The following is a 26290-nucleotide window of genomic DNA, read 5'->3' on the forward strand; positions in this document are numbered from 1 at the left end:
TATAAACTACCCAAATCCCTCTGTTATATTCCAGCTTGTAACTCACTGTTATTTATCCATTATTCTATGTATAAACTACCCAAACCCCTCTGTTATATTCCAGCCTGTAACTCACTGTTATTTATCCATTATTCTATGTATAAACTACCCAAACCCCTCTGTTATATTCCAGCCTGTAACTCACTGTTATTTATCCATTATTTAATGTATAAACTACCCAAACCCCTCTGTTATATTCCAGCCTGTAACTCACTGTTATTTATCCATTATTTAATGTATAAACTACCCAAATCCCTCTGTTATATTCCAGCTTGTAACTCACTGTTATTTATCCATTATTCTATGTATAAACTACCCAAACCCCTCTGTTATATTCCAGCCTGTAACTCACTGTTATTTATCCATTATTCTATGTATAAACTACCCAAATCCCTCTGTTATATTCCGGCCTGTAACTCACCGTTATTTATCCATTATTCTATAAATTACCCAAATCCCTCTGTTATATTCCGGCCTGTAACTCACTGGTATTTATCCATTATTCTATGTATAAACTACCCAAACCCCTCTGTTATATTCCAGCCTGTAACTCACTGTTATTTATCCATTATTCTATGTATAAACTACCCAAACCCCTCTGTTATATTCCAGCCTGTAACTCACTGTTATTTATCCATTATTTAATGTATAAACTACCCAAACCCCTCTGTTATATTCCAGCCTGTAACTCACCGTTATTTATCCATTATTCTATAAATTACCCAAATCCCTCTGTTATATTCCGGCCTGTAACTCACCGTTATTTATCCATTATTCTATAAATTACCCAAATCCCTCTGTTATATTCCAGCCTGTAACTCACTGTTATTTATCCATTATTCTATGTATAAACTACCCAAATCCCTCTGTTATATTCCAGCCTGTAACTCACCGTTATTTATCCATTATTCTATAAATTACCCAAATCCCTCTGTTATATTCCGGCCTGTAACTCACTGTTATTTATCCATTATTCTATGTATAAACTACCCAAACCCCTCTGTTATATTCCAGCCTGTAACTCACTGTTATTTATCCATTATTCTATGTATAAACTACCCAAACCCCTCTGTTATATTCCAGCCTGTAACTCACCATTATTTATCCATTATTCTATGTATAAACTACCCAAACCCCTCTGTTATATTCCAGCCTGTAACTCACTGTTATTTATCCATTATTCTATGTATAAACTACCCAAATCCCTCTGTTATATTCCAGCCTGTAACTCACCGTTATTTATCCATTATTCTATGTATAAACTACCCAAATCCCTCTGTTATATTCCAGCCTGTAACTCACTGTTATTTATCCATTATTCTATGTATAAACTACCCAAACCCCTCTGTTATATTCCAGCCTGTAACTCACTGTTATTTATCCATTATTCTATGTATAAACTACCCAAACCCCTCTGTTATATTCCAGCCTGTAACTCACTGTTATTTATCCATTATTCTATGTATAAACTACCCAAACCCCTCTGTTATATTCCAGCCTGTAACTCACTGTTATTTATCCATTATTCTATAAATTACCCAAACCCCTCTGTTATATTCCAGCCTGTAACTCACCGTTATTTATCCATTATTCTATAAATTACCCAAATCCCTCTGTTATATTCCGGCCTGTAACTCACTGTTATTTATCCATTATTCTATAAATTACCCAAATCCCTCTGTTATATTCCAGCCTGTAACTCACCGTTATTTATCCATTATTCTATAAATTACCCAAATCCCTCTGTTATATTCCGGCCTGTAACTCACTGTTATTTATCCATTATTCTATAAATTACCCAAATCCCTCTGTTATATTCCAGCCTGTAACTCACCGTTATTTATCCATTATTCTATAAATTACCCAAATCCCTCTGTTATATTCCGGCCTGTAACTCACTGTTATTTATCCATTATTCTATAAATTACCCAAATCCCTCTGTTATATTCCAGCCTGTAACTCACCGTTATTTATCCATTATTCTATAAATTACCCAAATCCCTCTGTTATATTCCAGCCTGTAACTCACCGTTATTTATCCATTATTCTATAAATTACCCAAATCCCTCTGTTATATTCCGGCCTGTAACTCACCGTTATTTATCCATTATTCTATAAATTACCCAAATCCCTCTGTTATATTCCAGCCTGTAACTCACCGTTATTTATCCATTATTCTATAAATTACCCAAACCCCTCTGTTATATTCCAGCCTGTAACTCACTGTTATTTATCCATTATTCTATGTATAAACTACCCAAACCCCTCTGTTATATTCTAGCCTGTAACTCACTCGTGTCTGATGTCTGTGTATAAACCATCCCAATCTGACCATATGATGTTATATCTGCTGTCACTAGATCACAATCAGTATATTATCTCACAGTTTGATTTTGAAACAGTATTCTCTGTCCCTGTGCTGTTTTAATATTCTCGCTCTCTCTCTCTCTCCACAGAGGTTTCTGCTAATGGTTGGACAATGAGCACTGCGGATGATGTGAGTGTTGAGGAAGGAGGGTCCGCTGTCTTGCCGTGTACTTTCACTCACCCACACCCTGATCAGACGGTCACCGGCTCTGTGATATGGTACAAAGGCCGTTACAATGTTATTTTTAAGTGTACATATTCTGGTCCGGGCCATTCACAGAGTGAGCTGTGTGAGAATGTGATACAGCAGGACGGCGGGAATCGATTCAGATTCGTGGGGAACTTCAGTAACAAAGATGTCTCAATAATGATGGAGCGGCTGATCCGGGCGGACAGCGGTCCTTATCAGTGTCGTGTGGAGCTCAATATTGGAAATATTAATGTACTGAAACTAACGAGTCTGAGAGTGGAAGGTGAGGAACAATGTTCAGGGGCTGCAGCTGCCCCGATAGCTCAATGGCTAAAGACTCCACCTGGTCTGGTCCTGAACCACATGGGTAAATAAACTCTCAGCAATCCCGGGATTTGAAAGGGGAATATTGCCCGGGATTCCTGCTCCTGATCACTCTCCAGACACTCCTGCTGGAAGGTGTCTTATTGGACATTGAATAAGACAATGGGCCAGCATGTGATGCTCTCCACAGTCAAATAGTCCATTGCCACTCATTGACCAGGCTTGTGCTGTAAGGAAGGCCATCTGGGTGAGATCAGTAATAATATTTTAGGATAATGAGCTATTTCAGTTTGGACATTGGGTAAGTGCAGCATGTCCATCTCAGTCTCAGTGCTGTAGGCCTGCAGTGTCCAGCTCAAAGCTGATTGGACCTGTTCCACCACTTCATATATTCTCAGTGGAGAATTGGCGGGTGGATCACAGGGAGACGATGTCAATTGGGTCATTGCTGCTCAGCTCACACTTCAGGGCAGTACCGAGGGAGTGCTGCACTGGCTGAGGTGCCATTAGCTGCACTTTAACCTTCCTCCGATGTTGCCCCGCACGTCGATTGAATCTTCTGGGCATTTCTGGGACCAATGGGAAATGATATTTAACCGAGACAAATGCAGTGTGATGCGGGTAGGTAGGATCAACACGGAATTCACTGAACATTTACAGGGAATAATACAGAAAGTGGCTGAGAGAGAAAAGGATCGAGACTGTTAATGTACACACATCACTCAAAATTCACAACCAATGCAGTGAAGCCATTGACAAAACAAACAGGGCATTGGGTTGTATTAACAAAACCATTCAGTACAAGTCAAACCACTTCCCACTTTCTGCTAGTCTGAGAAACGTCCCTGACCTCTTACCCTCTGTTTCCTGTTTTGTCACCATCTTTCAATCTGTTCTGCTACCCGGCCTCCTGAGCCCACAATCCCTGGGATCTCCACTGGCTGAGTACTACACTGGGCAATGCCTCTACCTACTGGACCACAGGGAGAGCTCAGAACTGAAATAAATTAAAGTTCTCATCAAGACCTGGATTTTGCTGCCTCACTGTGTGGTGGAGGGAGGTTCAATTGAAACATTTAAAAGGGAATTAGATTGAAATAAAGGAAGAATGTGCAGGGTTTTGGGGAGAAGGCGGGGGGAATAGCAGGAAGTGAATTGCTCTTTCGGTGAGCCGGTGCAGACATGTTGGGCTGAATGGTCTCCTTCTGCAGTGTAACAATTCTGTGATCTGTGAAGACACTGATCCATTCTAATGTCTGTCCTTTCCTCAGCTGCTAGTGGAAATGTCTCAGTGGTGACTGGGACCGAGGGAGCTTCAGTTACATTGCCCTGTATGTTCACACCCAGGAGTTACCGCACCCTGTCCACTGTTACATGGATGAGGAAGGAGCCCTACCAACACATAGTCACATTTAGAGCCCAATCAAATGGATCTTGGACAACTGCAAATGGTGGAAATCGGTACGAGCTCATCGGGAATCCAAAGGAGGGAAACGCCTCAACCAGGATAAACCAGCTGAGTGTGAATAACAATCACACTTACCTGTGTCTGGTGGAATACACATCATTGGACAATTATCAACATCTGATCCAGACTGAGACACAGCTGCAGGTTGTACATGGTAAGAAACCATTCCCACATTCTCCAGTGTATCGAGGTTGTACAGTGAGGGTGAGCAGTGTAATATAAAACACTCATCAGCTGTGGCTCAGTGGTTATCACTCTCACCTCTGAGTCAGTCGGTTGTGGGTTCAAGACACTCCAATGCAATACTGATGGAATGTGACACTGTTTAAGGTACTGTGTATGAGAAGAGATATTAAAGTAAGGCCTTATCTGGAAGAGTATGGGAGTTGACCTAATGTCCTGGTCAATACTTATCTCTGAACCAACATCATCAAACCATAGTCTGATAATTATCTCATTGCTGTTTATGGGATCTTGCTGTGTGCAAATTATCTGCTGTGTATCCTGCATTAAAACAGTGACTACACTTCAAAAACAAAGTTCTGTCATTCACTGACTTCCTGGCTGACCTGCATCTTAACTCCATTTAATGAACTTGTTTCTGGAACCCTTCCTACCCTTGTCTAACAAAATCTATCAATCTCAGTGTTGAAATTTTCAATACATTCCCAGCATCAATAGCTTTTCCAGGGAGAGTTTCAGATTTCCATTATCCTTTGTGTGAAGAAGTCCTTCCTGACATCACCCCAAACAGCCCAGCTCTAATTTGAAGGTTATGGCCCCTTGTTCTGGACTCTCCCACCAGAGGAAATAGTTTCTCTCTATCTGTCCGGTGCCAGGGATCGGGACATCGGCTCAGGGCTGGAGAGGAACTTGCAGTGGGAGGGGGAGGATCCAGTTGTCATCATCCCCATGGGTACCAACAACGTATTTATAGAACCAGGAAAAAGGTTCTGCAAAGCGAGTATGAGCAGCTAGAAGCTAAATTAAAAAGCAGGACCACAAAGGAAATAACCTCTGGGGTATTACCTGAGCCACGAGCATATTGGCGGAGGGTAAATAAGATTAGATAGTTAAATGCATCGCTCAAAGAGTGATGAGGGAGAACTGGGTTTTGATTTATGGGGCACTGGCACCTGTACTGGGGAATGTGGGAGCTGTACCGTTGGCACGGTCTTCATCTGAACCATGTTGGGACCAGTGTTCTGTTGAGTCATATAACTAGGGCAGTAGAGAGGGCTTTTACACTAAAAGGAAGGATGAATGAGAATGGACAGAGACTGCTTGAGTTGTGTACCTATCATAACCTCTGCATCACCAACTTGTTCTTTCACACTAAACCCTGTCACCAGGTTTCTTGGAGGCACCCAAGATCACGTCGTTGGCACCAGCTGGACCTCATCGTCACAAGGCGAGCCTCTCTAAACAGCGTTCAAATCACACGCAGCTTCCACAGTGCGGACTGCGACACCGACCACTCCCTGGTGTGCAGCAAAGTTAGACTCAAACCAAAAAAGCTGCATCACTCCAAGCAGTAGGGCCGCCCGCGCATCAACACGAGCAGAATTTCTTATCCACAGCTGTTACATAAGTTTCTAAATTCACTTGAAAAAGCCCTTCAAAACACTCCCTCAGGGGATGCAGAGACCAAGTGGGCCCACATCAGAGACACCATCTATGACTCAGCAATGACCACCTATGGCAAACGTGTGAAGCAGAATGCAGACTGGTTTCAATCTCACTTTGAAGAGCTGGAACCTGTCATAGCCGCTAAGTGCATTGCACTGCTGAACGACAAGAAAGCCCCCAGCGAGTTAACATCCGTAGCACTTAAAGCAGCCAGAAGCACTGCACAAAGAACAGTCAGGCGCTGCACAAATGACTACTGGCAACACCTATGCAGTCATATTCAGCTGGCCTCTGACACCGGAAACATCAGAGGAATGTTTGATGGCATTAAGAGAGCTTTTGGGCCAACCATCAAGAAGATCGCCCCCCCTCAAATCTAAATCAGGGGACACAATCACTGACCAAGGCAAGCAAATCGACCGCTGGGTTGAGCACTACCGAGAGCTGTACTCCAGGGAAAATGTTGTCACTGAGACCATCCTCAATGCAGCCCAGTCTCTGCCAGTCATGGATGAGCTGGATGTACAGCCATCAAAATCGGAACTCAGTGATGCCATTGATCCTTTAGCCAACGGAAAAGCCCCTGGGAAGGACGGCATTACCCCTGAAATAATCAAGAGTGCCAAGACTGCTATACTTTCAGCACTGTACAAACTGCTTTGCCTGTGCTGGGATGAGGGAGCAGTACCACATGACATGCGCGATGCCAATATCATCAACCTCTGTAAGAACAAAGGTGACCGCGGTGAATGCAACAACTACTGTGAAATCTCCCTGCTCAGCATAGTGGGTAAAGTCTTCGCTCGAGTTGCTTTAAACAGGCTCCAGAAGCTGGCTGAGCGTGTCTACCCTGAGGCACAGTGTGGTTTTCGAGCAGAGAGATCCACCACTGACATGCTGTTCTCCCTTCGTCAGATACAGGAGAAATGCCGTGAACAACAGATGCCCCTCTACGTTGCTGTCATTGATCTCACCAAAGCCTTTGACCTCATCAGCAGACGTGGTCTCTTCAGACTACTAGAAAAGATCGGATGTCCACCAAAGCTACTAAATATCATCACCTCATTCCATGACAATATGAAAGGCACAATTCAGCATAGCGGCGCCTCATCAGACCCCTTTCCTATCCTGAGTGGCGTGAAACAGGGCTGTGTTCTCGCACCCACACTGTTTGAGATCTTCTTCTCCCTGCTGCTCTCTCATGTGTTCAAGTCTTCAGAAGAAGGAATTTTCCTCCACGCAAGATCAGATGGCAGGTTGTTCAACCTTGCCCGTCTAAGAGCGAAGACCAAAGTACAGAAAGTCCTCATCAGGGAACTCCTCTTTGCTGACGATGCTGCTTTAACATCTCACACGGAAGAGTGCCTGCAGAGTTTCATTGACAGGTTTGCGGCTGCCTGCAATGAATTTGGCCTAACCATCAGCCTCAAGAAAACGAACATCATGGGACAGGACGTCAGAAATGCTCCATCCATCAATATCAGTGACCATGCTCTGGAAGTGGTTCAAGAGTTCACCTAGCTGGGCTCAACTATCACCAGTAACCTGTCTCTGGATGCAGAAATCAACAAGCGCATGGGAAAGGCTTCCACTGCTATGTCCAGACTGGCCAAGAGAGTGTGGGAAAATGGCGCACTGACACGGAACACAAAAGTCCGAGTGTATCAAGCCTGTATCCTCAGTACCTTGCTCTACAGCAGCGAGGCCTGGACAAAGTATGTCAGCCAAGAGCGACGTCTCAATTCATTCCATCTTCACTGCCTCCGGAGAATCCTTGGCATCAGGTGGCAGGACCGTATCTCCAACACAGAAGTGTTCGAGGCGGCCAACATCCCCAGCTTGTACACACTACTGAGTCAGCGGTACTTGAGATGGCTTGGCCATGTGAGCCGCATGGAAGATGGCAGGATCCCAAAGGACACATTGTACAGCGAGCTCGTCACTGGTATCAGACCCACCAGCTGTCCATGTCTCCGCTTTAAAGACGTCTGCAAACGCGACATGACGTCCTGTGACATTATTCACAAGTCGTGGGAGTCAGTTGCCAGTGATCGCCAGAGCTGGCGGGCAGCCATAAAGGCGGGGTAAAGCGTGGCGAGTCGAAGATACTGAGCAGTTGGCCGGAAAAAGAACAGAAGCGCAAGGGGAGAGCCAACTGTGTAACAGCCCTGACAACCAATTTTATCTGCAGCGCCTGTGGAAGAGTCTGTCACTCTAGAATTGGCCTTTACAGCCACTCCAGGCGCTGCTCCACAAACCACTGACCACCTCCAGGCGCTTACCCATTGTCTCTCGAGACAAGTAGGCCAAAGAGTGGGGGGAAGAGATCATGTGAGAGGAGATGTGGTAAATCAAATGAAAACGATAAGGTAATCGAGCAGAGTGGCGAATTAAGTAGTGATAACCAGAGTGCGGCAAGCTTAAGAGTGTACCAGCAGAGAAGACCAGAGATGGCAGAAATGGTATAAAGAGAGAGTTAAAGGCGCTGTATCTGAATGCACACAGCATTCGTAATGAACAGTTGCTACACTGTATGACAGAGTATACAGGAAGAAATAAATGGGGCCTGTAAGAAAGGTACTGCAATCACATGGGTGATTTTAATCTATATAGATTGGACGAATCAGATTGGCAAATGTTGCTTGAAAAATGAGTTCACAGAGTGTATTTCGGACAATTTCACAGAGCAGTACGTTCTGGAACCAACTAGGGAGCATGCTATTCTAGACCTGGTAATGTGCAATGAGACAGGATTGGTCATTAACCTCATGGTAAAGGAGCCTCTAGGTGACAGTGATTATAACATGAGAGAATTTCACATTCAGTTTGAAGGGGAGATGTGTGGGCCTAAGACGAGTGTTTAAACCTAAATAAAGGTAAATACAAGAGTATGCCAGCAAAAAATATAAAATCAGACTGTAAAAGCTTCTACAGGTACGTAAAAAGGAAAAAGACAAATGTGGGTCCATTACAGGCAGAGTAAGGACAATTTATAATGGGAATAGAGAAATGGCAGAGAAGCTAAATAATTATTTTGTGTCTGTCTTCCCTGAGGAAGATATAAGAAATTTCCCAGAATTAGAGATCCAAGGGGTTAGGGGGAATGAGGAATTGAAGGAAATTAGTATTAGTAAGAAGATTGTATTGGAGAAATTAATGGGGCTGAAGGTTGATAAGTCCCCGGGACCTGATATTCTACATCCCAGAGTGTTTAAAAAGGTAGCTATGGAGATAGTGGATGCATTGGTGATCATCTTCCAAAATTCTATAGATTCTGGAGCAATTCCTGCAGATTGGAAGGTTGCAAATGTCATCCCACTATTTAAGAAGGGAGGGAGAGAAAACAGGGAATTACAGACCTGTTAGCCTTACATCGGTCATTGGGAAAATGCTAGAATCTATTCTAAAGGATGTGATAAATGGACACTTGGATAATAATGATCTGATTGGGCATAGTCAACATGGATTTATGAATGGGAAATCATGTTTGATGAACCTGTTGAAGTTTTTTGAGGATGTTACTAACAGAATTGATAAAGCAGAGTGGTATACCTGGATTTTCAGAAGGCTTTTGATAAAGTCCCCCACAGGAGGTTGTTTAGCAAAATTAAAGCACATGGGATAGGAGGTAATCTACTGGCATGGATTTCTTTCTTTTTCTTTTTCTTTTGGGCCTCCTTATCTCGAGAGACAATGGATACGCGCCTGGAGGTGGTCAGTGGTTTGTGAAGCAGCGCCTGGAGTGGCTATAAAGGCCAATTCTGGAGTGACAGGCTCTTCCACAGGTGCTGCAGAGAAATTTGTTTGTTGGGGCTGTTGCACAGTTGGCTCTCCCCTTGCGCCTCTGTCTTTTTTCCTGCCAACTACTAAGTCTCTTCGACTCGCCACAATTTAGCCCTGTCTTTATGGCTGCCCGCCAGCTCTGGCGAATGCTGGCAACTGACTCCCACGACTTGTGATCAATGTCACACGATTTCATGTCGCGTTTGCAGACGTCTTTATAACGGAGACATGGACGGCCGGTGGGTCTGATACCAGTGGCGAGCTCGCTGTACAATGTGTCTTTGGGGATCCTGCCATCTTCCATGCGGCTCACATGGCCAAGCCATCTCAAGCGCCGCTGACTCAGTAGTGTGTATAAGCTGGGGGTGTTGGCCGCTTCAAGGACTTCTGTGTTGGAGATATAGTCCTGCCACCTGATGCCAAGTATTCTCCGAAGGCAGCGAAGATGGAATGAATTGAGACGTCGCTCTTGTCTGGCATACGTTGTCCAGGCCTCGCTGCCGTAGAGCAAGGTACTGAGGACACAGGCCTGATACACTCGGACTTTTGTGTTCCGTGTCAGTGCGCCATTTTCCCACACTCTCTTGGCCAGTCTGGACATAGCAGTGGAAGCCTTACCCATGCGCTTGTTGATTTCTGCATCTAGAGACAGGTTACTGGTGATAGTTGAGCCTAGGTAGGTGAACTCTTGAACCACTTCCAGAGCGTGGTCGCCAATATTGATGGATGGAGCATTTCTGACATCCTGCCCCATGATGTTCGTTTTCTTGAGGCTGATGGTTAGGCCAAATTCATTGCAGGCAGACGCAAACCTGTCGATGAGACTCTGCAGGCATTCTTCAGTGTGAGATGTTAAAGCAGCATCGTCAGCAAAGAGGAGTTCTCTGATGAGGACTTTCCGTACTTTGGACTTGGCTCTTAGACGGGCAAGGTTGAACAACCTGCCCCCTGATCTTGTGTGGAGGAAAATTCCTTCTTCAGAGGATTTGAACGCATGTGAAAGCAGCAGGGAGAAGAAAATCCCAAAAAGTGTGAAAAAAACTAATTGAAACCTACAAAATACTTAAAGGGATAGACAGAGTAGATGCAGCCATGATGTTTCCCCTGGGTGAGGAGTCTCGAACCAGGGGACACAATTTCAAAATAAGCGGGAAGCCACTTAGGACAGAAATGAGGAGAGATTTCTTTACTCAGAGGGTTGTGAATCGTTGGAATTCTCTACCCCAGAGGGCTGTGGAAGCTCAGTCATTGAGTGTGTTTAAAGCAGAGATTGACAGATTTCTAAATACCAATGACATAAGGGGATATGGGGATAATGTGGGAAAAATGCATTGAAGTGGATGATCAGCCATGATCATCTTGAATGGCAGGGCAGGCTGGATGGGCTGAATGGCCTACTCCTGCTCCTATGTTCCTATGAAGGCAGAGTTATCTAAAGTGAACTGGGAAACTAGGTTAAAAGGTAGGACAGTAGAGATGCAGTGGCAGACTTTTAGGGAGATATTTAATAACTCTCAGCAAAGATTTATTTGAGTGGAAAGAATGATTCTTTGAGAAACATGCATCATCCGTGGTTAAATAAGCAAGTTGAGGATAGTATCAAATGAAAGAAACACTGTATAAATCTGCAAAGGTTAGTGCTGTGTCAGAAGCTTGGACAGTCTGAGAGAGAACTAGCTGGTGATATAAAAACAGATTGTAAGGGTTTCTACATGTATTTAAATAAGAAAAGAGTAACTAAAGCTAGAATTGGTTCTCTAGAGTGTGAGTCTGGGTAATTGATCATGGTAAACAAGGAAATAGCGGAGGTGTTGAACAGGTATTTTGTATCTGTTTTCACTGCAGAAGACTGAGAAAACCTGCCAAAGATACTTGAAAATCAGGAGGTGAAAGGGAGGGAGAAATTTAAAACAATCACCATCACCAGGGAAAAGCTGCTGGGAAAACTATTAGGCCCAAAGGTTGACAACTCCCCAGGATCAGATGGTCTGCATCCTAGGGTCTTAAAAGAAGTGGCTGCAGACAGAGTAGAGGCTTTGTTTATAATCTTCCAAAATTCATAGATTCTGGAAGGGTCTGAGCGGATTGCAAAATAGCAAATGTAAAATCTTCATTCAAGAAAGGAGGGAGACAGGAAGCAGGAAACTATAGGCCAGTTCGTCTAACATATATCATAGGGAAATTGCTAGAATCCATTATTAAGGAGTTTATAGAAGGATACTTCGAAAATCATAATGGGATCTGACAGACTCAACATGGTTTTGTAAAAGGGAAATCATGTTTAACTAATTTATTAAAGTTCTTTGAGGAATTCACAAGCAAGGTGGATAAAGGGGAATCTGTAGTTGTGGTGTACTTGGACTTCCAAAAGGTATTTGATAAGGTGTCACATAAAAGGTTACTACACAAGATAAGAGCACATGGTGTAGGAAGTAACATATTAGCATGAATAAAAGACTAGTTAGTTAACATGAAGCAGAGAGTAGGGATAAATGGGTCTTTTTCAGGTTGACAAGATGTAACAAGTGGAGTGCCACAGGGTTCAGTGCGGGTGCCTCAACTATTTTAAATTTATGTCAATGAATTGGGGCGGCACAGTGGTTAGCACCGCAACTTCACAGCTCCAGGGACCCGGGTTCGATTCTGGGTACTGCCTGTGTGGAGTTTGCAAGTTCTCCCTGTGACCGCGTGGGTTTTCGCCGGGTGCTCCGGTTTCCTCCCACAGGTGATAGGTAAATTGGCCATTGTAAATTGCTCCTAGTGTAGGCAGGTGGTAGGGAATATGGGATTACTGTAGGGTTAGTCGGGACAGACTCAGTGGGCCAAAGGGCCTGTTTCAGTGCTGTATCGCTAAATAAAATATAAATAAAAAGAGACCAAATGTATGGTTGCTAAATTTGCCCAGGACACCAAGATAGGAAGTAAGCTGTCAAGAGGACATAAAGAGTTTACAAAAGGATATAAATAGATTAAGTGAGTGGGTAAAAATTTAGCAGATGGAGTATAATGTGGGAAAATGTGAACTTGTCCACTTTGACAGGAAGCTTAGAAAAGCGGTATACTATTTAAATGGAGAGAGATTGCAGAACCCGGTGGTACAGAGGGATCTGGGTGTCCTGGTACATGAGTCACAAAAGGTTAATATGCAGGTACAGCAAGTGATTAGGAAGGTAAATGGAACATTGATGTTTATTGCAAGGGAAATTGTGTGTCAAAGTGGGTAAGTTTTACTGCAGCTGGACAGGGCCTTGTGAGACCACATCTGGAGAACTGTGTGCAGTTTTGGTCTCCTTATTTGAAAAGGATATAATTGTGTTAGAAGCAGTTCAGAGACGGATCACTCGACTAATTCTGGGGATGGAGAGCTTATCTTATGAAGAAAGGTTGAACAGGTTGGGCCGAGACTTGTTGGAGGTTAGAACAATGAGAGGTGATCTTACTGAAACATATAGGTTCCTGAGGGGACGTGATAGAGTGTATACTGGGAGGGTGTTTTCTCTTGTGGGGGAGACGAGAACTAGGGGACACAGTTTAAGAATAAGAGCTCTCCCTTTTAAGATGGCGATGAGGAGAATTTCTTTTTCTCGAACGGTCATTAGTCTGTGGAATTCTGTTCCCCAGAAAGCAGTGGAGGCAGGGTCAATGAGTTTATTCAAAGCTGAGTTAGATGGATTTTTGATAGACAAGGGAGTCAAGGGTTATGGGGGGGGGCAGACAGGAAAGTGGAGTTAGGATCACAACCAGATCAGGAATAATCTTATCGAAAGGCGGAGCAGGCTCACAAGAACAAAAGAAATAGCAGCAGGAATAGACCATGTGACCCGTCAAGCCTGCTCCGCCATTCAATATGATCATGGCTGATCTTGGGCTTCAATTCCACTTTCCCGCCCAGCCTCAGTCTCAGCCTTAAATATATTCAGTGATGGAGCATCCGCAACCCTCTGGGGTAGAGAATTCCAAAGATTCACAACCCCTTGAGTGAAGTAATTTCTCATCTCAGTTGTCATACTGGGCCCCCCACCTGCCAAGAATGAGGCACATTAATTTCACCACACGGACATTAAATTTCAAATTGTTGTTGGGAAGAAGAGAAGGCCTGTGACAATGGGTTACCAGGCCCCTGGCTGGAAAGATATTTTTGGAACAAAGGAGCTATCCCCTGCTCCAATACAATCCACAAACAGATGTGGTCAGACCAGTTAGTCACATGACTAACCTGCTTGGTTGGCATCTCGATTTATTTCTGATTTGTACAGTTTTGAACTGAGAATCTGCAGAAAACTGTTTACTCCCAGACTGAAGAAGACCTCCTGTCTGTCTGTCTGCCTGCTCCCATCGCTTTCTCACCAGCTTCTGAATCCATTGAAGACACATGAACCCCAAGAGAGAAAAGTCTCCTACAGTGAACAAGGTTTAAGAAGAATACTGGGCCCCAATGAAAAGCAAGATCTGCTTACAAGCAAGGACTCTGCAGTGAGTTCGAAGACCTGTAACAAAAACTCTTCAGATATTGCTGTAAGCTTTTACGCTTTATTTCTTCTGCTCTTTTCTGTCCCTATCTGCATGTGTATACCACGTATGCATGCTAGCATGAGCGCGTCGTGCATCCATAGGCATTAACTGAATTAGAGTTTAAGTTTAATAAAATTTCACTTTTCTTCTTTAAACCTAAGAAAATCTGTTTGTGCTGGTTTCATTGCCTTATAATTGGAAAGCTGTGAACAAGAGTTCACCAAGGGAGAGCTAAAAACACAGTGTATTTGAAATAAAACCCTGTTACAGTAATACCAGGTGAAGGCCGAAAGGGAATCCTAGACCTCTTTCTCACCTGATCGTAACACAGTCCTTATCCTGAGACTGTGCCCCTGTTGTTACGAGGGTTTCCATTTTTTGTTATAACTTGAGAATCTATATTTTAAAAACTGAAAAGGATTCCATGGATGCTGGAATCTTCAAGAAGCTGAACTTTGGATGTTTTTTTATGGGAAGGTCAACAGAAGGTTGACCATTAAACAAATTTTACTGAAAAACATCGGTTTGCAAATAACCCAGCAGGGTGTTTGTGCTGTGACTCTGAAAAGGATGTTTACAAGGAAATGACAAACCAAGATTTCAGGTTGTCATACAGCCTGCCTCTGGAAAAGCTTTTGTTTCATTTTGAACTCTTAAGAAAGGCCAGTGGTTGTTTGGCCAAGAACAGAAAGAAATTTGCTTCCTGACCTGCCAGAAGAAAACAGCTCTCTCTTTAAAGAATTCCTGCATCAAGTTGTATTGTTGCCTCCCTGTATTTGAAGAAATCCTGAATATTTTCAGAAACCTTGCATCTTTGAAAGAACTTTGCATAGAATGTGCAAGAATTGAAACCTTTGTTACTGCACATCTGATGTAAGACTTATGCAATGCCTTCCGTAGCTGCATCTCTTGAAAACCTACCTAGACTGTTCATCAACATTGTTGGAAAGAACTGTTCTAGGACGATTCCCAGTGGCAGCCACCTATTCGCCTTTGGGACACCTCGCCAACACAGAGGACTTCCATACCTTCTCTTCAGTCTCAGTTTTTTATTCCTTCCAACTGTAACAGTTGTAAACAAAAATCATTTTTTCTCCCGGTTAACCGGTTGTTTATGTGAGTGTGTGAGGGCGAGGATAAAAATAAAGGGTTTTAATATTTCAATTCGTGCATATGTTTACTTCATTATTGGTTAAGACTTAGTTTATAATAAATGGATAATTTTGTTGTTTATTAAAAAATATCTGGTTGGTGTGCTTTATTCTGGAGTAAAATAGATTGGCTGTTTCAGTAAGTGGGAAAATTTAAATACATGTTGTGACCTGTGGAGAAGTGGGACTGAATTAACAGTGCACTCCTCCTGCCTCGGTTATAACATCTTGTTTTAGATTCCCCGCATGGCGGAAACAATCTCTCAGTGTCTACCCGATCCAGAACTTTCAGAATCATGTACATTTCAATGAGATGCCTCACATTTTTCGAAATTCCAGAGAATGTAGTCCCAATTTACACAGCCTTTCATCATAGGACAACCCCCTCATCCCAGGGACCAATTTAGTGAACCTTCGCTGCAACCTCTCCAATGCAAGTATATCCTTTTTTAAATGTGGAGACCAAAAATGCACACAGTGTTCCAGATGTGGTCTCACCAAATCCCTGTACAATTATAGCAAGACTTCTTTATTCCTGTACTCCAATCCCCTTGCAATAAAGGCCAACATGCCATTTGCCTTCCTAACTGCTTGCTGTACCTGCATGCTATCTTTTTATGCTCGAAGGGTGACAGTATTAAACCTTTTCATTGTAAATACAACAGTATTAACTTGTCACTGTAAATACTACTGTATTAATCCCTGTCACTGTAAGTTTTTTTATTAGAGTCATAGAAAGATACAGCACCGAAACAGGCCCTTCGGCCCACCGAGTCAGCACCGACCATCAACCACCCATTTATACTTATCCTACATTAACCCCATATTCCCTCTCACATCCCTACCTTCCCTCAATTCTCCTAACATCTACCTACACTGGAGGCAATTTTACAATGGCCAATTTACCTATCAACCCTCAAGTCTTTGGCTGTGGGAGGAAACCGGAGCACCCGGAGGAAGCCCACACGGTCACAGGGAGAACTTGCAAACTCCGCACAGGCAGTACCCAGAATTGAATTTCTACAGGATTAATCCCTGTCAGTGTAAGGAACTATATTATTCATACACTCCAATTGCCATTTTCATTCACAGTCCATACTCTTCGCTTAATTGAGGTCCATCACGATATTTCTGTCCTGCAATCGAGATTCACAATTATCCACAGACTTTGATTAATTGTCTCTGCATTGTTGGTCTCTCACCTTTGCTTGTCTCTAATTTGATTTCTTTCTCTTTCTGTTCAGCTGCAGAGACTTTCCCCATTGCGATATTGTGCATTCCACTTGGAGTGAAACTCCTCGCCCTTATAGTGATGTGGATTATTTTGTTGAGGGATAAATCCAGGTATGTAATATTGCTGGGAGACTCTTGTCTTTAAATGCCTGAAGCTTGATTCATGGGTGAGCTTTGGTGGTGATTCAAACACTTGAGCCATTCTGGTCGATGAACAACCACACAGTGCATGTCCAGCAGAGGTCGCTGGATCCCAGCAGGATCAGGAACTCTGGGCAATGTTTCCTTTCCCTATCCCAGTAGCTCTTGGACCAATTGGAGAGCCCCGACTGCAGCCCAGCTGGGATTGGCTAACTCAGCCCAGACATGGGATGGAAACTGGCCCCTTCCTGGTCTGTATGATTCAGCTCCTCACAGCAGGAACTTGCTGAGCTATCGGGGACCTGATTAAATCTCCCAGACCACCTGTATTCACTATTGTCTATTTTAATCTGCAAGGTTAAGCCCTCAGGGCATATTATGGTTCAAAACTGATTGAGTTGAATTTGATTGCAGTGCTGGGTTATTGACAGTCAGATTCCTGTTCACTTTCCAACCTCAGTCTTTCCCCAAGGCTTTCTGGAAAACACCAACCACTCACCTCAAGACCCGGAAAAAGAATAAAACACTCTGGGGATTGGCTGCTGTTCAGATGATGAGAATGATGGTTATCACAGTGTTGAAAATGATTCGCAGTTCCCTTTGACTCAGTTTTTGGTCACCTGTCCTCATATCTCCTCATGTGACTCGGTGTTCCATTTTGCCTGATTGTGTTCCTGTGAAGCACATGTTAAAAGTGCTATATAAATGCAAGTTTTTGTTCTTGCTATATAAACAAAGTGACTCCTGACATCGCAGCGGTCTGCTGACATAATCAGAGCGCTCCAAGCTGTGAACATGTGCAAACGGTCGCCTGCGCTGAGATGCTGCACATACTCAGCCTACGTCTTGCCAGGACTAACTGGTGCATGCGAAGGAAAACATTCTCCCCCCTCGCCCACTCACTCCCCACTCCTCGCTTCCAGCCACCCTGCTCTCCAGCTGCTCACTCCCCTCTTCCGCCCACCATCCTGCTCTCCAGCTGCTCACTCCCCTCTTCCGCCCACCATCCTGCTCTCCAGCTGCTCACTCCCCTCTTCCGCCCACCATCCTGCTCTCCAGCTGCTCACTCCCCTCTTCCGCCCACCATCCTGCTCTCCAGCTGCTCACTCCCCTCTTCCGCCCACCATCCTGCTCTCCAGCTGCTCACTCCCCTCTTCCGCCCACCATCCTGCTCTCCAGCTGCTCACTCCCCTCTTCCGCCCACCATCCTGCTCTCCAGCTGCTCATTCCCCTCTTCCGCCCACCATCCCACTCTCCGGCCGCTCACTCCCCGCTTTCCCCGGCCCATCCCGCTCTCCGCCGCTCACTCCCCGCTTTCCCCTCACCATCCCGCTCTCTGGCCACTCACCCCCCCACTTTCCCCACCCCCCCCATCCCTCCAGATGCTAGCTCCAAGGCCCGCTGCTTCCTTCCTCTCGGCTACTCGATCCCACATTCGATCGTTCCTCACCGCACTGCCCAGAGAAGCCAGGTGGGCCTGGAGGGGTGATGGAACGATATTGGAGTGAGTGGCCGAGAGGATGGAAGCGGCGCGGCCTGGAGCTAGTGTCTGGAGGGATGGTGGGGTAAGCGGGAAGTGAGCAACCGGAGAGTAGGAACCGGGGGAAGCGGGGAGTGAGCAGACGGAGAGTGGGATGGGGGGGAAGTGGGGAGTGAGCGGCTGGAAAGTGGGATGGGGGTGGAAGCGGGGAGTGAGCGGCCGGAGAGTGGGATGGGGGGGGGGAAAGTGGGGAGTGAGCGGCCGGAGAGTGGGATGGGGGGGGAAGCGGGGAGTGAGCGGCCGGAGAGTAAGATGGCGGGGGGGATACGGGGAGTGAGCGGCCAGAGAGTGAGATGGGGGGGGGGGGAAAGGGGGAGTGAGCGGCCAGAGAGTGAGATGGGCGGGAAAGCGGGGAGTCAGCGGCCGGAGAGTGGAATGGGGGGGGGAAGGGGGAGTGAGCGGCCGGAGAGTGGGATGGGGGTAGAAACGGGAAGTGAGCGGCTGGAGAGTGGGATGGGGGGGAAGCGGGGAGTGAGGGGCCGGAGAGTAGGATTTGGGGGAAGCGGGGAGTGAGCAGCCGGAGAGCTTGATCGGGTGTGGGGGCGAAGCAGGGATTGAGCGGCCGGAGAGCTTGATCCGGTGTGGGGGGGAAGCAGGGAGTGAGCAGCCGGAGAGCAGGATGGGGGGGGGGGCGGGGAAGTGGGGAGTGTGCAGCCGGAGAGTGGGATGGGGGGGGGGGAGCGGGGAGTGAGCGGCCGGAGAGCAGGATGGGGGGTGAAGCGGGAAGTGAGTGAGCGGACAGCGGGATGGCACTGAAACCTCACTGAATTACGGAGGGTGTGCAGCACTGTCAGAGGTGCTGTCCTTCTGAGAAAGTTTAAACAGTGCAACGTTCTCCGAGTATCAACCAAAACATGTCCATTGTCTGCTGTCATGTTTGCTTATGAAATGACAGTCACTGCTCCTAAAGTAATTCACTTTAGGTGAATTAAGATGACTAGCTACTAAATAACTGGCGCATGCGCAGGAGGGAGGGGAGACTGTTGGGGGTGGGATGGCGGTGGCAGCATGACAATATTTGAGTGGATCTTTGGGTTGAAGTTGTTTATCTGTGATAAACAGATAAACCATCATTAATCCTGGCAGCTGCCTGAACGTCGCAGACACTGATGTTACAGTGGAACAGGCTGCATTTTCGCATGTGCTAGTACTGCGCCACCTGATGGTTGCGTTGTCAGCAAACGCCGCCCTTTATAAATGCAAGTTGTTGTTCTTGCTGAAAACAGGAACAACAATCAGACCCATTGTGTCAGTGTTTAACACTGATAATCTAATCTGTTTTTAAATACATGGGGAATCCTATGTAAACAGCTGCAGGTTGTATATGGCGGTTCTGAAAATGCTCTTATTTTACTGTTAATATGGCTCATTTTATTTAATCTTGTTTTGTCCCCAGAAAGGAGCAGGACTGATCCATCGCAGGAGGCTGAGAAACTGAATGTTCAAACCGCAATATAAACCTGTTCCACTCGCCCTGCACTGAATCTCATCCAGCAATTTAAACTGGACTTGCTTTGGTCATCATTCACTGTGTGATCCTGGGTACTGAGTACAAAATTCTTCCTGTTAATCAGCTATTCAGCAAGGTTCTGCATCACACTGTGATGATCATTTAGACTTAGTGGGACAGTGTAACATGGGTGATAGCGAATCAACAGCCCGATTTAAATCCCTGACATTGGCTGGAATGGAAATAAAAATGGGGAGAGATATAAAACAGGCTGCTGATTGGCCGTTTTACACTATCACACAAAGTCCAGATGACCCCGTTACTCTGAATGGAATCTGAATGTGAACATTCTCAATATCAGTCTGTCTAAATGGCCAGGCTTTATTTATGGTGTAAACAGTGGGAGAGCTCATGGGGCAGAGGTGACTGTGAGTAGGACAGGTTTGAAACCCCAATTATTCCAGCTGCTTTGCTCAGGGAACTGGCTGCTGTTTCTAGCTCCTCGGCTGTGACGGGAGATTCTGCTGGAGGTCAGTCAGCTTTCAATAACTGATCTCAGAGTGAATCTGTGCTTTTACTGTCAGTCGATCAAAGTTACATGATGGAGCTGCAATGATTGTGAACACTGTACACAATCCTGGTAGCTCCATCATGTAACTTTCATGTGCTCTTGTGAAGTTCCTTTGGGACAATTCGCTACATTAAAGGTGTTATATAAATGCCAGTTATCGTTGTTGCTTCTACGAGGTGCTCTTAGTGGCTGGGAGCTTGGGCGGAGGAAGTCTGCTGAGCTTCAATTCAGACGGACACTGCGGATGGCACTCTGGGCCTCGAGGGCTGGGCTGGAGATTGCACCATTCGGCCTGGGCTGCAGCATTCTGGGCAGCAAGGGCACTGGCAGAGTGTTTGGGTTGGATGCAGGAATGCTGTCATCATGACAGGGAACAGCAGGCTCCTCTTCTATGGAGCCACTGCCGGTCTCCCAGTGCCTCAGGAACCCTCACCATCTGCTGGAGAACTGTTGCTGAACTGCTGCACTGATCTGGAATCCCATTTCAACAGTGGCACCCAGAGGTATATAATGGCAGCAGACTGAGACTCCAAGGCAGCAGTCTGTGCTGTGTTGGAAGCTCAGATTGGTAATCAGACGCTCCAACAGGTTGGGTTCCGCCTGGAATGAATGAGCTCCAAGATCTGTGCAAAGCCCTGTGCCAAGGTTGGGGACTGACTCCTCCACGCTCCTTGATATTGTGCCCAGGCTTTTGGGCAGGATTTCCAGTTTACCGAGTACTTTGTTGAGCACGCCCATCAGCCTTCATCTGTAGCCTGGCTCATCCAAACTCCTCACCTGAGTTGTGTGCAGCAGAACTGTCTGCAACCTTCCCTCCGGCGAGCTGGCACATATGGGATCCTCCCACCGCTCCCCCAACTCCACAGCTCCTTGTGCCCGTGTTCCCTCATCTATACTAGCGTCTGAAGTCCACAGAGAGTCAGTCTCTGAGCTGCGAGAGTGAAATCAAGCAACAGTACTTCATCATCATCCATCTCTTCTTCCTCCACTGGCTGAACAGATTCTTCTTTGTGGGAGCTGAAATGAAAAGGCGAAAGGGTTAAGGTTGTGATTTGGTGAGAGGAGTGAGAGTGCGCTGACACCAGCTGCAATGTTTCATTCAGTCTGAGTGGGATGGGGAAGAAGTGAGGACCGAGAAGGAAGATTAGGTTTACAGAAACCCTGATCATTGATCTCTCCAGCTTCACCAATCACCACAGCTTTAGTGATGCCCCTTCCCATTCCCAGTATTGCAAGAATTGTCTGTTCCAGTTTCCTGGTGCTGCCTCCTGTTATCCCGCACCTTCTCCCACAAGGAAGAGAAAGTTCGTTAATGAGTGTTCAGCAATATGTCTCAGTGATGTGGCTGTGTGTGTGTGTGTGTGTGTGTGTGTGTATCTGTGTGTGTGTATCTGTGTGTGTATCTGTGTGTGTGTATCTGTATGTGTGGTGTGTGTGTGTCTCTGTTTGTATATCTGTGTGTGTGGTGTGTGTGTATCTGTGTTGTGTGTGTGTCTGTGTGTGTGTATCTGTTTGTATATCTGTGTGTGTAGATTGTGTGTCTGTGTGTGTGTGTATCTGTGTGTATCTGTGTCTGTTTGTATATCTGTATGTGTGGTGTGTGTGTATCTGTGTTGTGTGTGTGTCTGTGTGTGTGTATCTGTTTGTATATCTGTGTGTGTAGATTGTGTGTCTGTGTGTGTGTGTATCTGTGTGTATCTGTGTCTGTATATCTGTGTGTGTGGTGTGTGTGTCTGTGTGTGTGTATCTGTTTGTATATCTGTGTGTAGATTGTGTGTCTGTGTGTGTTTGTGTGTGTGTGTGTGTATCTGTGTTGTGTGTATCTGTCTGTGTGGTGTGTTTGTATATGTGTGTGTATCTGTTTGTATATCTGTGTGTGTGGTGTGTGTGTATCTGTTTGTATATCTGTGTGTGGTGTGTGTATCTGTGCGTGTTTGTGTGTGTGTGTGTGTGTGTGTATCTGTTTGTATATCTGTGTGTGTGGTGTGTGTGTGTATCTGTGTATGTGTGTATCTGTGTGTGTGTATCTGTTTGTATATCTGTGTGTGTGTGTGTGTGTATCTGTTTGTGCGTCTGTGTGGGTGTGTATCTCTGTGTGTGTCTGTGTATGTATGTGTGTGTATCTGTTTGTATATCTGTATGTGTGGTGTGTGTGTTTCTCTGTTTGTATATCTGTGTGTGTGGTGTGTGTGTATCTGTGTTGTGTGTGTGTCTGTGTGTGTGTATCTGTTTGTATATCTGTGTGTGTCTGTGTGTGTGTATCTGTGTGTGTAGATTGTGTGTCTGTGTGTAGATTGTGTGTCTGTGTGTGTTTGTGTGTGTGTATCTGTGTTGTGTGTGTGTGTATCTGTCTGTGTGGTGTGTTTGTATATGTGTGTGTGTGGTGTGTGTGTGGTGTGTGTGTATCTGTTTGTATATCTGTGTGTGGTGTGTGTATCTGTGCGTGTTTGTGTGTATCTGTTTGTATATCTGTGTGTGTGGTGTGTGTGTGTATCTGTGTATGTGTGTATCTGTGTGTGTGTATCTGTTTGTATATCTGTGTGTGTGTGTGTATCTGTTTGTGCGTCTGTGTGGGTGTGTATCTCTGTGTGTGTCTGTGTATGTATGTGTGTGTATCTGTTTGTATATCTGTGTATGCGTCTGTGTGTGGTGTGAGTTATGGGTGTAACCTTTTCTACAATGCTGAGTGTGAGAGTGTGATGTCAAGCCTGTTCATTGAAGTGTTCAGTACTGAGTAATAGAAATTGTGGGTAAGTGGGGGATAGGGATGATGTTAATTCAGCCACTGATGTGGCTAGAAGTGCAGCTGTCATTTGAAGTTTGATCTTAACTCAACAACTCTTGTCAGATAATTGAACTTCATCGACACTGTATCCAGGTACATGGCTCCACATTCCTTGTGTTTAGCTCCTCTGTAATCTCCTCCCCTTGCTTCCTCAGCATGTGCTATGAAGTTTCCCTTCTCCTCAGGGATAGAGGATGCCCCATTCCTTCTCCTGAGGATATCCCTCCTCCACCTCCAGACCACCCATTTCTCCTCAGGGATGGAGAATGTCCCTCCTCCACCTCCACCTCCAGCCCACCCACTTCCTCTCAGGGATAGAGGATGTCCTTCCTCCACCTCCAGACCACCCACTTCCTCTCAGGGATAGAGGATGTCCCTCCTCCACCTCCAGACCACCCACTTCCTCTCAGGGATAGAGGATGTCCCTCCTCCACCTCCAGACCACCCACTTCCTCTCAGGGATAGAGGATGTCCCTCCTCCACCTCCAGACCACCCACTTCCTCTCAGGGATAGAGGATGTCCCTCCTCCTCTCCATTTCCGACACCAAGGCCTCCAGTGCAGCATCAGGGAAACTTTATGTCCGCACTCTCCCAGGCTCAGACATTTGTGATAGGTTTCATTCCACTTCCTCACACCACATCCAGAAGACCAATCCACCTCCTCTTTAAGAGGTACTGACTATCTTTAAATGGTGTGGGTTACTGGTATAGTAATTGAATATTGAATTGTGTTCAGGTGATGGGCATTAACTGGGGATTCACTTGTCTTTACATAGGAGCAGACTGAAACTGTGGTAATGGGGATCAGGAGGTGCATGCTTGTAAAACGTATCTTGGTAAATAAAAGCTTACAATTGCGTAAGGTTTGGGCTCCAGTTCTATCCTTCAGGACCCAGCTTTCTGGAACACAAGAATGTGTATTTGTGCAGCACAATCTACGGATGTGGGTTATTTGTCGAACGCCATCCCAACACTCCTCCTCCTCCCCGCTAATCAATTTATCCCCCATAGAGGTTGATGGACATTCTGACAATACTGGAAGCTGATGCAGCATCTGTCCTTCTCACTTGATGCTGTGGTTTGTCCCTCTTTTTTCCAACAGTTATATAAATATCCCTAGTCTGTTAGTCAGCAACACTTTGCTCTCTTTTTCAAATCAACATGAAGAGACTTCCAGTTAGCTAGTAAATTCAGGAAGATTTATAAACTGATTGTGGGCAGGTTTCGCAGGAGGTGAAGGAACGCTTTGAGCAACTTCTGTATTTCAGTTTCATGAGACAAGAAGCAGAGTGAGAAGGACGAAATACTGAAGAGTTGGCGATGGGTTCTCTCTACGTTTGGCTTTCCGCTGTCTTATTGTCGGTCTCGGTACGGAGTTACAGAAGGTGCTTTCGAATAATAACTGTTCAAATTCATTTTGTTGTTAAAGTCATTGAATGGTTACAGCACAGAAGGAGGCAGTTCAGCCCACCGTGTCTGTGCTGGCTCGCTGCATGAGCAACTCAGCTAGTCCCACTCCCTTGTCCCGTTCCCGTAGCTTTGTAAATATTTTCTCTTCGGGTGTTTAGCATTCACTGTGTGATCCTGATACAGAGTACAAAGTTCTTCATGTTAAACAACTCTTCAGCTCGTCTCTGATCACACACTCATTTCAAATGGAATCTGAAAATGATCTTTCCCAACCTAAGTCTGTATAAATGCAGGTGGTTATAAATTCTGGTGCAGCCATTTCGGGAAAGCGGGGACCTCAAGCTACTGCCCTGTGTTAATGCTGAGTCCTGAGACTCTCCCAATATTCAGCCTTAAGGTTCTCTATAATGGAGCAGGTGAGGTACAAACAGCAGCTGTACTGAGGAACCTGAGGGAGTGACCGCGGCCCGCGTATCCAGTAGTGACCTCAGTCCATGTATCCAATGGTGACCACAGCCATGTATCCAATAGTGACCACAATCCACGTATCCAATAGTGACCTCAGTCCACGTATCCAATGGTGACCACAGCCCACGTATCCAATAGTGACCACAGCCCACGTATCCAATAGTGACCCAGTAATAATCTCTGGTTGGACCTATTCCTGCTGTTACAACCTCAAGCTCAAGACAAAGCCCCCAATCAAAATATATGATTCTGATTGCAGTGGGAGAAACATACTTCCGTCCCTCTACAGATCGCCTAACATATCACTTTAAACTTTCCAAATTAAAGAAAACCAGAGCCAAACTGACCATCTATTAACTGCCGAATGAGGCTAACCAAACCAGGTGTCTTTAGATCAACAAATTAACTGTTTCATTAGAAAAAATAAATTCTTAAAACACTAAGATATAAACAACATTTAAAATAGAAAAAAGTATTCTCCTTGCAGATTTACCCTCCTGCCAAAGTGGAATCTTCCAATGTGGAACTGACCGAGGTTGGTTGAAGTCCTCACAGTCGTCCAATGGGGATAGAAAAAATGTCCAACATCCAAAACATCAACTCATCTTTCATCCGGTGATGGCCTCAGCCAATCAACAACTCGCAAGCACTTCAATTAATCAATTTATTTTAGAATTTTGAGGGGTGAAAAAGTGATCAGTCTAAAATTCACCTTCCTTCAGTTTAAATTACCAGAGATCTCTGTTCCAATCATGCTGGTCCAGCTGTCTGTCTTAGAACAGTCTATTTCAAAATAAAAAGCCAGTTCAAACAGTTAATCACAACAATGTATATTTAGCCTCAGTTTCTGAGTGGCTGTATCTGGGGCAACCATGATGCACATTTGAAGCTAGCTGTTCCACTCTGTAGGGTTGTATCCAACGGCAACTAAAATGCATCTTTTGACTCACAGTCCCCGGAACCTGTTGCCTTAAAGTTGGCCTGATCCTTTTACAGCCTTAAAGGCACACCGCAAACTTCCCAGAAAAGAAAACAAACTACAGGATCATAACACTGGCGATTTGTGACATTTGGCCAGTTGCGCATCCACTTTAGTCAAGTGTTGTTGGTTAGGAAAGGCCAAGTAAAATATTTCAATATTTCAGTTTTTGTTTTGTAGAATGCAACAATTTTAGGGCCAAGAATTAAAGCAGAATTTATAAATCAAACGCTAACTGGGTAACCCAAT

The 26290-nt window shown here is 45.1% G+C and overlaps 1 protein-coding gene across 1 annotated transcript; it reads left to right on the top strand.

Annotated features, from left to right (window-relative positions):
- Window positions 1–2518: 2518 nt before the first annotated feature.
- Window positions 2519–24919, top strand: LOC137367034 (sialic acid-binding Ig-like lectin 15). Its single transcript, XM_068028529.1, has 4 exons — window positions 2519–2879; window positions 4192–4542; window positions 16708–16807; window positions 19774–24919. The coding sequence occupies exons 1-4, from the start codon at window positions 2519–2521 to the stop codon at window positions 19787–19789; spliced, it is 828 nt and encodes a 275-aa protein (XP_067884630.1). The 3' UTR covers window positions 19790–24919.
- The last annotated feature ends 1371 nt before the right edge of the window (window positions 24920–26290 follow it).

This window comes from Heterodontus francisci, unplaced genomic scaffold (assembly GCF_036365525.1).
Source record: "Heterodontus francisci isolate sHetFra1 unplaced genomic scaffold, sHetFra1.hap1 HAP1_SCAFFOLD_736, whole genome shotgun sequence".
Classification (NCBI taxonomy): domain Eukaryota; kingdom Metazoa; phylum Chordata; class Chondrichthyes; order Heterodontiformes; family Heterodontidae; genus Heterodontus; species Heterodontus francisci.

Excerpts from the sequence above, each read along its gene's own strand:
- LOC137367034 (XM_068028529.1), top strand. The coding sequence starts at position 2,519 with ATGAGCACTGCGGATGATGTGAGTGTTGAGGAAGGAGGGTCCGCTGTC. Across the intron at positions 2,880-4,191 it reads AACGAGTCTGAGAGTGGAAG|CTGCTAGTGGAAATGTCTCA; the intron begins GTGAGGAACAAT and ends TCCTTTCCTCAG. Across the intron at positions 4,543-16,707 it reads ACAGCTGCAGGTTGTACATG|CTGCAGAGACTTTCCCCATT; the intron begins GTAAGAAACCAT and ends CTTTCTGTTCAG.